Here is an 18,047-nt window from a genome sequence, read left to right on the forward strand (position 1 = left end):
GAAAGAGAGAGAGAGAGAGACAGAGCAAGCACACAAGCAGGGGAGGGGCAGAGAGAGGGGGAGAGAGAGACAGAATCCCAAGCGGGCTCTGCACCATCAGCGCAGAGTCTGATGTGCGGCTTGAACTCATGAACTGTGAGATCATGATCTGAGCCGAGATCAGGAGTCGGATGCTTAACCAACTGCGGCCTCCAAGTGCCCAGACTAATAATAATTCTTGAGGTGGATACCTTCATTCCAATTTTATAGATGAGAAGACCCAGTTAGGACTTGCCCAAGGTGATACTGTAAGCAACTGGCAACACTGGGATATCAAGCCAGGCCTGACTCTAGAACCTGAGGTTCAAGCGACTCTGCCCATCAGGGGGTCTGGGCTAAGTTCCTTCTCCTCGATCCTGCCACACAAACCCCACTCCAAGTGCAGAGTGAATGCCCTGACCCCAGGAGCACTCCAAAAGGAGGCACCGTGGCTGCGTGGCCGCATCTCATGTGGACTGGGATATACTCCGGCCCTAAGAGGGAAGAAGATGTGAAGCAGTGCTTTCTCCATTAAATACCTCACACGGTACCAGTGAGAGAGTTCTGCTCTTTCCGTTTCTCTTTGACCAAAAAAGTAAAGAAAGAAAAATAAGAAAAACAAAAATAAAATAAAAAACTTCAGCTCAGAGCTAGTAAGCCTGTCTTTCATTGTGCTAAGTGTTGAGTCTCCCTTTTAAACAAAGGGAAAGAGGCGCCTGGGTGGCTCAGTCGGTTGAGCGTCCAACTCTTGATTTTGGATCTCACAGTTCGTGAGTTCAAGTCCCTGCATCGGGTTAAGCACTGACAGTGTGGAGCCTGTTTGGGATTCCCTCTCTTTCTCTCTCTCCCTCAAAATAAATAAGTAAACTTAAAAAAAAAATAAACAAAGGGAAAGCAAATCCTAGGCCTACTGCCTTCTCTGGCCGATAGGCTTCAAGTTAGAATTTAATATCATTGTTTTGTTTGCTTTCATTGTATTTATTGTTATGGCTGCATCCTAATTACGGCAAGTGATACGGGCTTTGTGATTATGGTACTGATAGTTTCCTTCAATAATCCATGTAGAATTGATGTTTTAAAATAGTACACGTGGGGCGCCCGGGTGGCGCAGTCGGTTGGGCGTCCGACTTCAGCCAGGTCACGATCTCGCGGTCCGTGAGTTCGAGCCCCGCGTCGGGCTCTGGGCTGATGGCTCAGAGCCTGGAGCCTGTTTCCGATTCTGTGTCTCCCTCTCTCTCTGCCCCTCCCCCGTTCATGCTCTGTCTCTCTCTGTCGCAAAAATAAATAAACGTTGGAAAAAAAAAATTAAAAAAAATAAAATAAAATAAAATAGTACACGTGGCAGAGATGTGACAAAAATCACCAGGGTCATCCAGCAATGACTGCGGTTGAGAAGCTCTTGCCTATGACCTCATGGTTACTTTCAGATCTAACATCCCATAGGTGGGGTCTAACTGGAGTGGGAACCACAGCAAAAAAACCACTCTCATTCATTGAGTGCCCTCCTTTCATGTTCACGAGAGTTCAGTGAGGGATAGGTGTCTCTGACCTCTCTCTGCTGAAGACAGTTGAAGGACTGGTCAAGGTCACCTGCTCTGGGCTTTGGCAGCCAATCCTGGCTCTGCCACTTTGGGCACGTGCCCTAACACGAGTCCCAGTTTTTTCATTGGCAAAATGGAGATAAGAATCCTATTCCAAGTGCTGGCCCTAAGTATTAAGTAAGATAGCTCATGCTAAGCGCTTAGCATCGCACCTAACATGTGGTAGGTGATCAAGGATTTTCTCTTCATGGAAAAGACATTTTTATTTACTGCCATAAGTAAGTAGAAATTCTGACACATCTTCCTTTTTCCCCCTCTACGCTTCCCTCCAAAACCCCAAACTAGAAGCTTCCAAATAAAGGACTAGTTAAATCATAGTACATTTACAGTGGTATACTAACGTAGCCATTAAAAAAGAGTAAGGTTGGGAGATCCTGGATGGCTCAGTTGGTTAAGCGTGCGACTCCTGATCTCAGCTCAGGTCATGATCTCGTGGTCTGTGAGATCAAGCCCCACGTCTGGCTCCATGCTGTGAGTGCAAAGTCTGCTTGGGATTCTCTCTCTTCCTCTCTCTTTGCCCCTTCCCTGCTCGCACGTGTTCACACACTCTCATTATCTCTCTCAAAAATAAAAAAATAATAACATTAAAAAAATAATATTAAAAATAATAAGGTAGATCTGTGTGTACTGAGAGAGAATGCTATGCAAGATTAAGTGCAAAGTCAAAGTGCAAGACAGTGCAACGCACTCCTGTTTGAATAAGCACACTGATGCGTGTATGTGTGGAAGTAGGTAGAGGAAACAGTTACTGGGAGGTGAGAGAGACTCTATTATTTATCCTTTCATGCTGTTTGAATTTTTTTAAATGTTTATTTTTGAGAGAGAGAGAGAGAGAGAGAGAGAGACCGCACAAGCAGGGGAGGGGCAGAGAGAGAGGGAGACAACAAAACCTGAAGCAGGCTCTAGGCTCTGAGCTGTCAGCGCAGAGCCCGAAGCGGGGCATGAACCCACAAACTGAAATCATGACCTGAGCCGAAGTTGGACGTTCAACTGACTGAGCCACCCAGACGCCTCCATGCTGTTTGAATTTTTATTTAAATTTTTTTTTAACGTTTATTTATTTTTGAGACAGAGAGAGAGACACAGCATGAACGGGGGAGGGGCAGAGAGAGAGGGAGACACAGAATCGGAAGCAGGCTCCAGGCTCTGAGCCATCAGCCCAGAGCCCGACGCGGGGCTCGAACTCGCGGACTGCAAGATCGTGACCTGAGCTGAAGTCGGACGCTTAACCGACTGAGCCACCCAGGCGCCCCTGTTTGAATTTTTAAAAATGAACACGTATTATCTTAAAAATAACAAAACTATCTTTGCTAGTTGGCTAGAGAAAAATGGCACCTTGTGGTTGTCTTGTCTTTTCATTTTGTGGATTGCTCACGACGCTGGCCACTTTTCCAAAGGTTACTGGTCCCTGTGTTTCCACTCTGTGAGTTGACTCTTTGTACTCACTGACCTGTTGGGGTCTTGGGTTTGCACTGTGCTCATTCCCGAAAGACACTACCACATAGAGAGGAAAATGAAGAAGCAAACATTCTGGCCAAGGTCAGGTAGATACTCACGTGGAGGGGCTGACTTCCACGGGGTCTGACCAGAGGGCGCTGGTGCTGGTGCCGAAGGACAGGACATACAGCTTCTCCTTGTGGCTCAGCTGCTCATCAATGAGGCTCTGGCAGACAAAGGGACATCACTGGCTCCTGGAGCCGTGGGCCACATGGAGCCTGGCTTCACTCCTTATGCCGGGGCTGGGCCCTCTCAGTTGGGGTGTGAGCCGTGCTGAGACAGGGTTGCTTAGTGGCCCCAAGCTGACATTTGCTTCCTGCCCACTGAGTCGCAAGGAAGTGTGGGATGAGTGCCCCTGGTGACCCATCCCAGCCTGTGTGCGTGGTGGAGCCAGGGCACCGGCCTCAGCCTACAGATTGGCACACCACCCTGGGAGGCTGTGTCCTGACTCACTCCCAGTGACTGCAGACTGACGTCATCTTCCGGAGCAGCTCCTCCGGGTGGCCACACACTTGGGTCGTGGACTATGGGGGGAGGGGATGTGAGCGTCTCGGCTACCCATCTCAGCATGCGCTATGGTTGGACCCTTAACGGTGGCACCCAGGGAGGAGGGGGACGGGGGTGGGGGGGGCCAGTGGTTTCTCGCCAAAACACGGTGGCTATGTGATGGGCACAAGGCCAGCCTGTTTGATGCTCTCAAGCTGCCGCTGATGAATCCCCAACAGTAAGATAGCTTCTCCTCTTCTTCCTGGCTAGTTAGAGTTTCATCTGTATGCCACCAACATGACCCCTGCCATGGCTAATATTCGACCAGCCCACCTGGGGAACCTTTAGAAACTCAGCCCCGAGGACGTGTCATGAAGGGGTCTGCACTATTTCCTGACATCCGTTGAGACCAGGAATGGGGGACAAGTGTGGACAACAAGTCCATGTTGAACCCTAAGAGTCCTCAAACTGACTATTGCCTCCAAAATTCTAGGGGTTCCCATAAGAAAATAGCCTCTCCACATTAGTTTACAGAGGCTACAGAGGTTTTATTTTCCATGCCAGACTTTGTACTGAGCACTTAACTTGGGTGAACCCCTTTCATCCCAGGGCAACCCTGTCAGGTGGCCACTGTTATCATCGTATTTTACTGATGAGGTAACCTAGGCATAGGGAGATTAGGTAGCAGGTCCACAGCCTCCAAGTGGCAGATGTGGCTGGGACTTGAGCCCAAGTCATCTAACTCTGGAGTTCTTAGCTTCTTTGTTATGGACAATGCCAAAGAAAATGGGATAGCTCTTGGGTCCAGAAAAGACCAGGAGACTGGGGCTATGCTATGCTAGGGTCAGTCCAAGTGATTAGTCTTCCCGTCCTCTTTCCGGGGAACTCGGGGGCTCTTGTGGACAAGTCTAGCTAGCAGGGACTGCTGTGGTAAGAATATTAGAAGCTCACACTGGAACTGAAAAGGACTCCGTGGTTGGGTTCACAGAAACCTTTGCAGTTGCTATAAGGGAATCCAAGGAGCAAGCTCACAAAGGGGAGGGGGTGATGGGGGTGGTTCCAGGTACTTCTCTGTGCCAGAGAGACTTACCAGGAGGTCATTTTGGAACTCCTCTTTTTGAGAGCCACTGCCAGTGGCGGACACATCAACAATGATGCCAACTCTGGCTCCCTTGATGAGGCCAAATGCCTAAAACCAAAGAGGGCATGTGGAAATAACCAGCACAACTCTGTGCTTCTCTGAAGCCTCTTCCCGGGCATCTCTGCATGATGCAGACATTGGAACATACCCCCCGACCTCAAAAAGCAGCAGAAGGCAGGCCCATTTTACAGAGGAAAAAGCAAGACTCGATGTCCTGACTTTAGATCTGGGCAGTATCTGTTCTTATTTCTTTCTTTAAAAAAAATTTTTTTAAATGTTTATTTACTTTTGAGCAGACAGAGACAGAATGTGAGTTAGGGGCAGAGAGAGAGGGAGACACAGAATCTGAAGCAGGATCCAGGCTTCGAGCTGTGAGCACATAGCCCGATGCGGGGCTCGAACTCACGAGCTGTGAGATCATGACCTGAGCTGAAGTCGGCTGCTCAACCGCCGAGCCCCCCACGCACCCCGTATCTGCTCCTATTTTGTGGCAGCCTCCTCTTCACAAGGGTTTTTTCCCTCATGTCCACTCTTATAAAGTAACACGTCTGTTAAAGACAATTTGGAGACCAGAGGAAAGCATCCTTTGTAAGATACAAAGTCGGATATCTAATTCCATTAGCTGATTTTGTTCCATTTCTCTAGATCCTTATTTATTTTTCACCCACTCTACCAATCAAAGGTAGATGTGTCAAGCTCACGGCTGCCATGGTATTTCTGGGAGTTTCTAATTCTGTTTCTAGCGGTTCTCACATTCTATATGCCAACGTGGTTTGACTCTGCCCGGGACTTCATCCTGTTACGGCTGCATCATGAACCGGGATTTTCATTCATGCAAAACGGCTAGTTCTCTAGGGGCAGTGGGTTCCATTTGATGCTTTTGGCCTGAAATCTCACTTTCCTGCACGCCCAATTTTCCTGCTTGATTAACTTCTCCTCTCAGAGAGGTGTGTTTTATGTCTCTCACATCCCAGCATTTCCTTTCTACACTCCCTCAGCAAGTGATTTTTGCCTCCGATTTCACTGAGAAAAGAAAAATGAACCAGAGTTTTGTTTTGTTTGTGTTTTGTTATTTTTTATATTATGTATTGTTTGAAGTAATCTCCACACCCAATGTGGGGCTTGAACTCCTGACCCTGAGATCAAGTGTCACATGCTTCACTGACTGAGCCAGCCAGGCGCCCCTGTTTTATTTTTTAATCTTTCCTTGCCTGCCTGCCCACCTTTGCCTACACACTTAGGCTTTTCCCCTGTTACAATGTATCTATGGCAACTACCAAAGCTCCAAGGCCAACCCTGTGGCTTCCATTACTGGCTCTTCTTTGGTCAAATAGGGACTTTGCCACCGTAACCATCCCTTCTCCTGGACTTCCTGTTCCATCACCACACCATTTCCATCACCATACAGATAGGCTGTCCTGTTGCCCATCTGAAAAAGGAAATAAACCTTCCAGGACCCCACCTCTCCCTCCTGCTACCCCACCTCATTTCTCTGCTTCCTATTTTAGAGTTGCTTCCTTACCCCCCATTTCTCTGCCACCCCCTCAGTTTAGGGTCTCACCTCCTCACTCCCCTGAAGCCACCCATGACAAGGTGATCAGTGAGCTCACTCTTACCAGACTCAATGGGCAAATGTAAGTTCTCAACTTTCTCCAGTTCTGAGGGGCACAGGACACCATTTGGCTGTGTCAAGAACATGACAAGTTGAAGCACTTAATGAATACACTTGTCTTTCAGGACGTCACATTTTCCTGTTTCTTCTTCCACTTGCTGGCCAGTCCTTCTTACCCTCCACCCTCTCCTCCCAAAGTCTAAATTAGGGGACTGTCCTAGGAACTTGTTAGATGTAAAATCTCAAGTCCCACCCTAGATTTGCCTAATTAGAGTCTGCATTTTAACAAAATCCACATCCCCCCACCGCCCCCACCACCACCAAAAGGGATTTGGCTGCCATAAGTTTGAGAAGCACAGGGTTAGGGATCCATCATCCTTTAGCCTCCTTACCTACACCAGGGTTTGTCAAACCCCAAACTAGTGACATTTTTTAAAAAATGTTTATTTATTTATTTTGAAAGAGAGAGAGACAAAGATCAAGGGGGAAGAGGCAGAGAGAGTGAGAGAGAGAGAGAGTCACAGAATCCCAAGTAGGCCCCGGGCTGTCAGCACAGAGCCCAATGTGGGGCTTGAACCCACCAACTGTGAGATCATGACCTGAGCAGAAATCAAGAGTTGGATGCTGGGGCGCCTGGGTGGCGCAGTCGGTTAAGCGTCCGACTTCAGCCAGGTCACGATCTCGCGGTCCGTGAGTTCGAGCCCTGCGTCGGGCTCTGGGCTGATGGCTCAGAGCCTAGAGCCTGTTTCCGATTCTGTGTCTCCCTCTCTCTCTGCCCCTCCCCCGTTCATGCTCTGACTCTCTCTGTCCCAAAAATAAATAAATGTTGAAAAAAAAAATAAAAAATAAAAAAAAAGAGTTGGATGCTTAACCAGATGAGCCACCAAGGCACCTCCTGAACTGTTAACATTTTGAGCTGGACAGTCCTCTGTTGTGGGGAGCTGACCAGACCATTTTAGGGTGTTTAGCAACTTCCCTGGCAAGCTGCCCTCCCAGTCTTGACAATGAAACATTTCTCCAGACAACACCAAATGTCCCTTGGGGTGAGGGTGGAGGGACAAAATCACCCCTGCCCCCATTAAGAACCACAGTTCTGCACTCAGCCGCTAAGTGATCTCCCGTGTCTCAGGGATTTGAATACCATTGGTACACTGATGATAATCCAGTGCCCATCTGCAGGCAGAGCTCTTGTAGTTCCAAACTTCTGCATCCGACTGCCTGCTCGTGTCTCTGCCTGGGTGTCCAGCAAGCCTCTCAGACTCCATGTGGTGAAACCAAGACCTCTTGATTTTCCTCCTCACACCTGGTCCTCTCGTGAATGGCCTTCGACACGCACCCCGCTGGCCCCAAGCCCATGCGATCCACCAGCCCTGCCGGCTCTACCTTCAGGCCACGCCCTGAGTCCAACCATTTCTCGTTCCATCCACCTGAGCGCTTGAGCCCAAGACACCACCACTCTGACCTGACCTTTGTTCTCTATGGTCAGTTTATGAAGCAGGCACAATGGCTTTTTTGAAACTTAAGTCAGATCATGTCACTCCCCTGCTTAAAACCCTCACCTGTAGAATAAAATCTGAACTCTGCAAGGACATTCCTGATTTGAGCCTCCTCTCCTCCCCTTCTCCTCCATGTTGTTCACTCTGTGCTTGCTGCCCTGACCTGCTTGCTGCTTCTAGAACATGCTAAGCTTGTTCTTGTCTTAGAGCCTGGGCATTTGCTGTTTCCTCTGCCTGGAACATTCTTGCCTAGATGTCTACATGGGAATGCCCTTATTTCCTTCAGGTCAGTTGACTGTTCAAAGGCCTCCTCTTTGACCCTTCCATTTCAATAGTCCCCCTTTGGGGCCCCTGGGTTGCTCAGTCGGTTAAATGTCTGAGTTCAACTCAGGTCATGATCTCACAGCTTGTGAGTTCAAGCCCCGTGTTGGGCTGTATGCTGGCAAGGAGGAGGCTGCTTTCGATTTTCTGTCTCCCTCTCTCTGTCCCTCTCCTCCTCCCCTCCTCTCTCAAAAAATAAATAAATAAACATTTAAAAGAAAAACAGCCTTCCTTCTATCCTACTCTCGATTCCCTTACCCTGCTTGCTTTTCTTTAAGCACTATCACTAACTTGACCTTGCATATGATTTGCTAAATTATTCATTGTCCTCCCGCACTGGACTATAATCTCCACGAAGGTGGGACCTTCGTATTGGTCATGTTTCTAATCCTTAATCCTGGACCAGTGCCTGATATGTAGTAGTCTTCCAACCAATATTTGCTGAATTCAGGACCCAAATGAGGTCTGAGGCCTCCCAGGACATTACCGATCCTCAGGGGCCGAAAGGAGCTCAAATCAAGGGCCAGTTTTATTCCTTTTAAAATTTGAGGAACTGCCCTTAGAGTATTTGTTATTGAAAACATTCATGCTCTTACACTTAGCCATTGGAATTCTAGATGTTTTTCCGATAGAAATAACTGGAAAAGTACATAAGAAGGGACTGGAGCCTGGTGATGCTAGATATTCCCATTTTTCAAGCGAGGGCTAAAAAACAGACATAAACATGAAACATCAGGATTTTCAATCTTGGCAACTAACTCGGGAAATATTTAAACTGTGTGGGCCAAGAAAAGCATGGCTGTGGGCCAGATTTGCCAGCATGCCACTAGTTTATAAGCCATAATATCCTCCATAAATATGGAAACAGACACCCAGAGGAGTGAGGCCACTTGCCTATGGCCTTGCTGACAGTAGTTGGGAAGTGGGCCCAGTGATGGCCTGTCCGGCACCCCAGGCTGCCTCAGCACCCAGAGGACCCACGAGTTGGTTTATGGGTGATCGCTTCCCTGGGATCCAATCCGGGCTTGTTTCATGGTTCCTCTGTAGCTCCAACAGAGAAGGGTACAGCAGGGCCACCTGGGTGGCTTGGTCAGTTGAGCGTCCAACCTAGGCTCAGGTCATGATCTCACGGTTCGTGAGTTTGAGCACGATGCTCGCTGCTGTCAGCACAGATGCCACTTCGGATCCTCTGTCTCTCTCTCTCTCTCTCTCTCTCTCTCTCTCTCTCTCTCTGCCCCTCCCCTGCTCACTCTTTTTATCTCAAAAATGAACAAGGGCACCTGGGTGGCTCAGTTGGTTAAGTGTCTGACTTTGGCTCAGGTCATGATCTCGTGGTTTGTGAGTTCGAGCCCCACATCTGGCTCCAGGCTGTCAACATAGAGCCCGCTTCAGATCCTCTGTCTCCCTCTCTTTCTGCCCCTCCCCTACGTTCGCTGTCTCCAAAATAAAATGTAAAAAAAAAAATTTTTTTTAATGAATAAACATAAAAATAAATAAAGAAAGAAAAGGGTTGAGCAAAGAAAGGCCCAGCAATCCCTGCCTCCTTTGTCAAAAGTGCCAGGACAGGTGTAACAGAGGTGGGTAAGTGTGCAGAACATTCCCTGAACGGATGTTTTTGGAGTGTGTGAAGATTTCATCCCTCTGGGTTTTTCCTGCCTGTGTTATCATGTGCAACCAGAGGGGGCATGCCACAGCTGGAGTCGTACATCCACTGACCAGTCTAAGGGAGTGAAGAAGGTTCTGGATCTGAGACACAGATGACACCGGGGAATCAGCTGTGACAGGCAGCCTCAGCACTATGTTGTCACCTACTGGTCTTGTGTAGGGGTGGGGGTTGGGAGCAGGGAGCATGAATTTCAGCATGTGCCTGTCCCAGGGTTAAAGCAAGAACTGAGGATTACCTAAGGTGAAGCAAATGGTGAGCCAGTAATGTATCAGCTGGAGGAAAACAGGCGGACACAAATAAGAAAGCAAAACAAAGGTTAATTTGCCCAGGATCACTTTTCAACCCTTTGGATCTGAGGAAAGCATTTATTCAAACTTCTCAGAGAAGTTATGTCCAGATGATCAGCCTTAGTCATGACTTTCACTGTGGGTCTGAGATTAAATGGCTTAGGGGAACATCTGTTGTTTTCACCTGCCCAGGATCCATTTTCTGTTCTGGTAACAGCACCCTGGGTTTCCACGTGCAACCATCTATCCCCCTTTCTCAGTCTATGAGATTTGGGGGTATGTACCCAGTCTCCCTGCACGTCCCCCACCCCCTAGTTCCAGATCTACCTGTTAGTATATCTCACTCCTTGGCTATGGTGATCTAAACTGGCTATGGTCTAAATTGGCCCAAAGAGAGTCAATTCCAGGACTTGGGAGGGCACAGTGGGAAAGGAAGGTGAGGACCCTTTCAGAGGGTCACTTCAGCTGGTGTCATGTAAGCCTAGAGCTGGTGGTGACCACTTTTCCAAGCTGGGGAGAGCCTTCCTAAGAATAAAACCCAGAGGAAAGCAGAGCTCAGTGACAAAGAGATGACATCATCTGAGCCCATGGATACAGCTGTGTTTGGGTTTTTCATTTATGTAGGTCGAGAAATTCCTTTTTTTAGTTTAAGCCAGTTTAAGTTGGAGGCCTATCATTTGCAGCTGAAAGGACTGTGACAAATACAGATGGACCGAGGAAAAAGGGGGAGGAGAATGAGATCCTTGTCTCTTACCTTCCTGCTGCTTTCTGTGAGCCACTGGATTCTCTGTTGATAGAGTTCAATAGCTCTGCCAAAACACCAGAAAGACTCATCACCCAAGGTCACCTTCATCAGTGAGCAACAGCCACTTAACATGCATGGGAAGAAGGTGTGGATGGGATTTTGGGGTAATGTCTTGCTTGCTCTTCTCAAATCTGTGTCTCCTCAGGTGGGACTCCCCAGTCACCTGGAGAGGATCATAAATGCCCAACGGGGGCATTTCAGCAGCGTGTTCTCAGTGGACTGATTAACAGAAAAAGACTTAGTTTCCAAAAGGTAGCTGGGGGAACTTCTTGAACGTGCCTTATTGCAAACCATTCCAATGGCTGGATGGAGACAGCATGTAACAGGTGCTCCAGTTAAGGACTCATCACTTGAATGTAACTGTTGCCCTCATTGAGAACAGGTGGGATTTGGGAGCCTACTGAAGGGCAAGCAAGACCTTTGATGTGAAATCATGGGGCAGTGGGTGGCGGGGAGAGTTTTAAGGTACAAATAGACCTTGGAGCGTGAACTTCATAATGGGACAGGCTGGTCCTTGAGATTCAGCTCTGCCGTTTACTAGCTGTGGTAGTAGCCGTTTACTAGCTTCAACAGGTGTGGTAACCTCTCTGAACCTAAGCTTCATCATCTCCAACAAGATGATAATACCAGGACTCTACCCAAGTCAACTTGCCAGAAGTTAAATTGCTGAAAATCCAATTGATTCCCTGAAAATCTATTTGAATTAACTGAAGAGGCTTGAACATTCCTTAACATATTCGATTCACAATTAAAACCAATCAGCCAAGGGGTGCCTGTGTGGCTCAGTCGGTGAAGCCTCCGACTTCAGCTCAGGTCATGATCTCAAGATTCTCACGGTTTGTGTGTTTTGGGCCCCGCATTGGGCTCTGTGTGGATGCTCAGAGCCTGCTTCAGATTCTCTGGCTCCCTCTCTCCACCCCTCCCCCACTCATACTCCCTCTCTCGCAAATAAATAAATAAACATAAAGAAAATCAGCAAAATATTGCAGAATTCTTTAAAAACCTGTTTAAACCTTCATATCCAATATACATTGTTATAAAAGTTAAAATGTTTTGATAAATCTGGAAAATTGGTCAGTTAGCAACTGAATTTTGGATAATTGACTTGAGAGTGACACTATATTTCCAGTTGTTGTGAGGTTTAAATAAGATAATACATGTAGCCCTCAGCAGAATTCCTCACACGTTAATAAATGATGGGTATTTGTTATTATTATAGCCTTTTAGGAAACCTTATGCAAACAGTAATCATGGATCATAGATTGCTATAGCAGGGATGAAATGTATACATGTACTAGGAAAAGCTGGTTTTGACATGCAATTTGCAAAAGTATAAACTCAGTCTGTCATTGAAAAAGTGGTCACTCTTAACTATTTCACATCAAATGAAGGTGTAAGGTTTTATGTGCTCACCTCAAGGGCCCATGGATTTTATTTTATTTTTAAATGTTTATTTATTTATTTTGAGAGAGGGAGAGAAAAAGCATGCATACTGCATTTCTTTGATTACTAGAAAGAGTGAACATTAAAATATATATACTTTTAGGGGCACCTGGGTGGCTCAGTCGGTTAAGCGTCTGACTTTGGCTCAGGTCATGATCTCATAGCTCATGAGTTCAAGCCCCTTGTCTGGCTCTGTGCTGACAGCTGGGAGCCTGGAGCCTGCTTCAGATTCTGTGTCTCCCTCTCTCTCTCTGGCCCTCCCCCACTTGTGTGCTCTCTCTCTCTCTCTCTCTAAAAAATAAATAAACATTAAAAAAAATTTTTTTATTATAAAAATAAAAGTATATACTTTCAGTGTTTTGTATGCCATCTTCTATGAATTGTTTATTCATCTTCTTTGTCCATTTTTGAATTTTGGTGTTTCGTTTCATATTGATTAGTTAGGCCTCATTATATAGAATATTACCTTTTCTTGTGTATTTTACAAAGGCTATTGTATACCTTTAAAATACAATCCTGGTCTTTTTATTAATAGAGTCTGACTTTGCATATATAGACAGAAAAGTCTTCTATTTCTAAGACTACACAGTCAACTTGAATATTTTCCTTTTTTTTTTTTTTTTTTGACTTCAGTGATTTTAATTTTTATATTCATTTGCCATCTTATTTTGGTGCATCAATTCATTTCTTCTTTTCTAAATGATAAGTTGACTATCCAAAACAGTTTACTAAATAATCCATTCTTTCCACTGATTTCCACCACCCCCCCTTTTTTTTTTCATCTATTTATTTTGAGGGAGAGAGTGTAAGCAGGGGAGGGGCAGGAAGAGGGAGAGAGAATTCCAAGCAAGCTCCACATTCAGCACAGAGCCTGATGTGGGGCTCCATTTCATGAACTGTGAGATCATAACCTGTGCTGATATCAAGAGTTGGACGCCCAACCAACTGAACCATCCATGTGTCCAAAGGGCTCATGGGTTTTAAAAGGCTGAGAAAAATTGGTATGGTCCAATCTCTTCATTTGAGGAAAGAGGCAATCAGGGCCGGAAGTGGGAGAGGCCCGGTCAAGAACCCAGAGATTGTTGTCTGAACAAAGTTACTTTCAGGCTGCTGAGATGAGGAAATTCTTGAGCTCTGCGGTTTTTGAGAAGATACTGAAAAACATACTTACCCAGAAAGCTTTGATTCAAATTGGTGGATCATCTGGGTGGAGAAGTGCACTTTCCTCATGACATCACTGCCCTCCTCCCTGAAGAAGCAGTCTCATGAAAGGGTCTTTCCGGCCCGGGGGGCGGGGTGTGTCATTACAGGCTTGGGGGTGAAGGGAGTGGAGCCAGACTTACAGTACTGTGGTGCCCTGGCTAATCAGGTCAGCCAAGGTGAGCCTCTCAAACTGTAAACTGTGTGTGGAAAGCCAGTCTTCCGGGTCCTCCCAAGCTGAAGGTTGGGTCTCGTCTCCCTGTAGCCTCTGTGAGACAGAGCCAGAGTCAAACAGAAAACTGGGGAGAGAGAGGGCAAGGCTGAGGATGCCCTAGGTTCCCTCCACACGGATGCCCAAGGGTTGCCAACTCTGAACGCAGTCTGTTCGAGAACTCACCTTGCCGAGGGAACTGAGGAATGAGGAGGCCTGTGTCCTAAGCCAGTTGCTCTGGGAATCCCCATTCTCATCCGTCACCTCATCCCCACTATGTGGGGACAATTCAAGGGTCACTCACCACATGCTGCCTCAAGAGAGACTGAATATACAGACAGACGGTGGCTAGACCATATATGACAATACAACTCCGACTCACGACCTCTGTAGCCACCAGTCCATGAAGCCAAACCACAATTGTAGCCACTGGTCCAGAAGGCTCAGGACTTGGTCAATGACTGCCAGCTTTCCTATTTTTTATCTCACATCCAGCTCAGCACCCACCAGAGAAGGCCGAATATGCCCTCAATACCAATCCTATGAGATGCCTGCCTCCAAATTCCTTAAGCGAACACCTTCCTTCAGGGCACACGTGAAGCTTTCCCCTTTTTCACCATAAAGCTTTCTGGCTCCCTGCGTTTGAGTCTCTGCCAAACATAAGTGAAGGTGGCTGACTCCCTTGCTAGAGCAAGCTCTAAATAATTGCCTCTGTTCTCATATGGGTGGTCTTTGTTTATTTCTACATTTGGATTTTCTGTATCTTCCCAGGTGTATGAATTTTGCCTTCTATCAGTCTGAAGGGTCCTCAACAAACATTTGTTGGCTGATGGGAGGGAATGGATTTATCCTGTCTAGTCCAGAGAAGACAGGAGCAGCAGGTAAGTTTTAAATGTAGAATTTCCCCACTATTGTAGGAGTCTGGCCATGAAAAGGACTCTACCCCTTGCTTATACCTAGTGACATAGTTACATAGTCCTAAGCTCAGGATTTGGGTGGTGGCCTTGGTGGTGGAACCGAAGTTATTCATGGCAAGCATTCAACACTGGTGATGCTTTCCAGGAACCAGAAGGTAGAGAAAACTGACCGGAGGCTCTGAGCCCATTTGGCCTTGATCAGCCTCTCCTGGAGGTTGGCATTTCTTCCTCTTCCCGGTGGGTGTTCCTGAGCCCTTCTATGCACTAGGCGTGGTCAGTGGTGGTAGGGCTACAGTGTGAACAAGACAGAAATGTTCTTGCCTTCTTGGAGCTTACATTCTAGAGTGGGCAGGGGGACAGAAGAGAAAAAATGAAATCTATGTATATAATTTCAAAAAGGAATAGTTCTAGTGAGAAAATGGAGCAGGGGAATGTGATATACAGTGAGTAGGGTAGAGATGGGGAGGTCACTTCAGCTGGGGTGGGGATCAGAGGAGGCCTCTGTGAGCCATCACCTGGAGGTCAAGAAGGAACCTGCCCTGTGCATGGCTAGGGAACACACATTCTGGGCAGAGGCATGGAGCAGGGAAGGAGTCAGAGTGTTTGAAGAGCAGAAAGGTGGCCACTGTGGTTGGTGTAACATGACACGAGTAGGGGCTGGGTAAGTGTGCAAGGCCTGGTTCAGGCTGGGCTTCCAGTGTGATCACTGTTGTTTGTGTGATACACCTAGGATGTAAATGTTGCCAGAATTGGTCATGACTCACTCAGGGTGTGGAACAGCATCATAGGGGAGGCCGGCTCAGTCCCACTATGACAGAAACTGCCACGCAGCATCTGATGACTGGGGAGTAGGTCTACACACTGTTTATCCCACCAAGACCCCCATCTACATTCAAAAATGGCTGCGCCCATCTCCCGGGCACTTGCTTGAACCTTAAGTTATTGGGTTGGGGCGCCTGGGTGGCGCAGTCGGTTAAGCGTCCGACTTCAGCCAGGTCACGATCTCGTGGTCCGTGAGTTCGAGCCCCGCGTCAGGCTCTGGGCTGATGGCTCGCGGAGCCTGGAGCCTGTTTCCGATTCTGTGTCTCCCTCTCTCTCTGCCCCTCACCCGTTCATGCTCTGTCTCTCTCTGTCCCAAAAATAAAATAAAAAACGTTGAAGAAAAAAAAATTTTTTTTAAGTTATTGGGTTGTATTTGTCAGGGCTTTCATTGTACTGGGTGAGGTGGAGGACAGGAGGTTGAAAATTCTGTGGATAGCTGATTGAGCTCCACTAGGCAGGGTGGAAGACACAGGAAGAGGAAAGTCTAAAGAAGAGCAGGAGAGGAGAGAGTGCAGTATGTGGGGTTCTCCATCCACTTGCTTTGTGATGCTGGCCCAGTGGGTGCGGCTCTTTTCTCACCTGGGACACAGGAATGTGAAGCTACGGCAGCACCCAGCTGTGCATGTTGCTGCATTAACAGATCTCGACGATGGGGCACCCGGGAGGCTCAGTCTGTTAAAAGTCTGACTCCTGATTTCGGCTCAAGTCATGATTTCACAGTCATGCATCGGGCTCAGTGTGGAGCCTGCTTGGGATTCTCTCTCCCTCTCCCTGCCCCTCGCCCACTCGTGCTCCTCCCATGCTCTCTTTCAAAATAAATAAATAAAACTTAAAAAACAACAACCTTAAAAAAAAAAAACCCAAACCAGATCTGAACAATGATCCTTATTTCCCCCCTCAATGAAAATGAAATGTTATTATAGTCCAGCTAGATAGCATTGTATGTCCTCAGTTCTGTGCTGAAGCCTGCTCACTGCCCTGTTTCTAAAGGAAATTAGCAAAAGAAAGAGAAAGAAAGAAAGAATGAATGAAAGAAAGAAAGAAAGAAAGAAAGAAAGAAAGAAAGAAAAATTACCAAGTGTTAAAGAAGTGTGAACAACACTAAGAGTAAACACTTGAATAGCACTTATTATGTGTCAAGCACGTTCACACATTAACTCATTTAATTCTTCAAAGGTGTTACTGTCATTACCCCATTTTACTGACAAGAAAACTGAGGCACATGGGGCACCTGGATGGCTCAGTCGGTTGAGTGTCCAACTTCAACTCAGGTCATGATCTCATGGTTCCTGGGTTCAAGCCCCACGTATAGCTCGTTGCTGACAGCTCAGGGCCTGGAGCCTGCTTCAGATTCTGTGTCTCCCTCTCTCTCTGCCCCTCCCCTGCTCATGCTCTGTCTCTCTCTCTCAAAAATAAGTAAACATTAAACATTTTTTTTAAAAAATTAAAAAGAAAGAAAACTGAGGCACAGAGAATTTAAATAGTTTTCCCAAAGTTACACAAGCTGGTATGTGGCACAGCTGAGATTCAAACCCAAGCTCAAGTTAGCTCCAAACTGTGACTATTCTAATAAAGGATTGAGGGAGAACTGATCAAAAGGTAAATTTCTCGTGTGATTTTATGCTAATTAATGTCCTGCCCTTGAACAGCATCAACTAAAATCATGGTCCCCCCCCCATCTCACATTTAGGGAAACCCTGCTTTACATAGTGTGAACACTAGATGTCACTCTCTTCATCTTTCAGGACTCAACTTGGCTCCCTGGCTGAGGACTCCGTGCATGGTGGATTGAGAATTCACCTTTCTTCCATTTCACTTGAATTTGAAATAAAATATCATGTTTTGGGGCATGGATTTTGTATCATTAATATTTGAAGGTCCACCATTAACACATAGACATTATAGATTTTGATGGTAGGGCATACTGATCATATAATGAGGTATGTGCTTTACATAGAGAGTCGTAAGCTCTTTACGTTGGGGTGATCCTTTCCATCTTTCCCACTGCTATTCATTTGTGAGGTATAGGAGGTCCCAGCTGTGGCTGATAATTGTATGAGTGGCCCTTGTACACCTGGGAAGTCATGTATTTGACATGAAATTAGATGAAGCAAAGACCCATATTATCAACATCTGAAGTCATTGAAAGAATCCCCCAGAATCTCAAGACTCTACTGACATTTCCTCATATTCTTTTCATTAAAATTGCTTTCCTATTAGTGACAATACTTGAGAAAAGTAAAATAGGACCATTTTCCTGATTGTTTAATTGCCAGCCTTAAAACTGTATTGTTTTTGGACTGATTATCGTTTCAAAGGTATCATCTTTAAACTCTTGTGTAGATGAGGTCGATGATTATAGGCCAGGCTTGTACCTAACAACTCCTAATCACAATAGTTTCTGTAGTAGAGTGAATTCTGAGTTCTAGACACTCTAGCCACCATTGTGGGAAAATAGTTCATTGACATGAACTAAAACCTAAAAGTCAGTCTAAAACCACAGTTCTGGTTATTCTAGAAGTTA

At 46.5% G+C, this 18,047-nt stretch overlaps 1 protein-coding gene across 1 annotated transcript in view; it reads right to left on the reverse strand.

Annotated features, from left to right (window-relative positions):
• VWA3A (von Willebrand factor A domain containing 3A) overlaps positions 1–18,047 on the reverse strand; it is a 63,451-nt gene that overhangs the window by 37,714 nt on the left and 7,690 nt on the right. The window contains 5 exon segments of the mRNA XM_040458800.1: positions 3,176–3,282; positions 4,693–4,791; positions 10,880–10,934; positions 13,545–13,622; positions 13,717–13,841. Coding sequence (XP_040314734.1) covers positions 3,176–3,282; positions 4,693–4,791; positions 10,880–10,934; positions 13,545–13,622; positions 13,717–13,841 — 464 coding nt within the window.

This window comes from Herpailurus yagouaroundi, unplaced genomic scaffold, assembly GCF_014898765.1.
Source record: "Herpailurus yagouaroundi ecotype Mexico unplaced genomic scaffold, PumYag 222, whole genome shotgun sequence".
NCBI classification, from domain to species: Eukaryota; Metazoa; Chordata; class Mammalia; order Carnivora; family Felidae; genus Herpailurus; species Herpailurus yagouaroundi.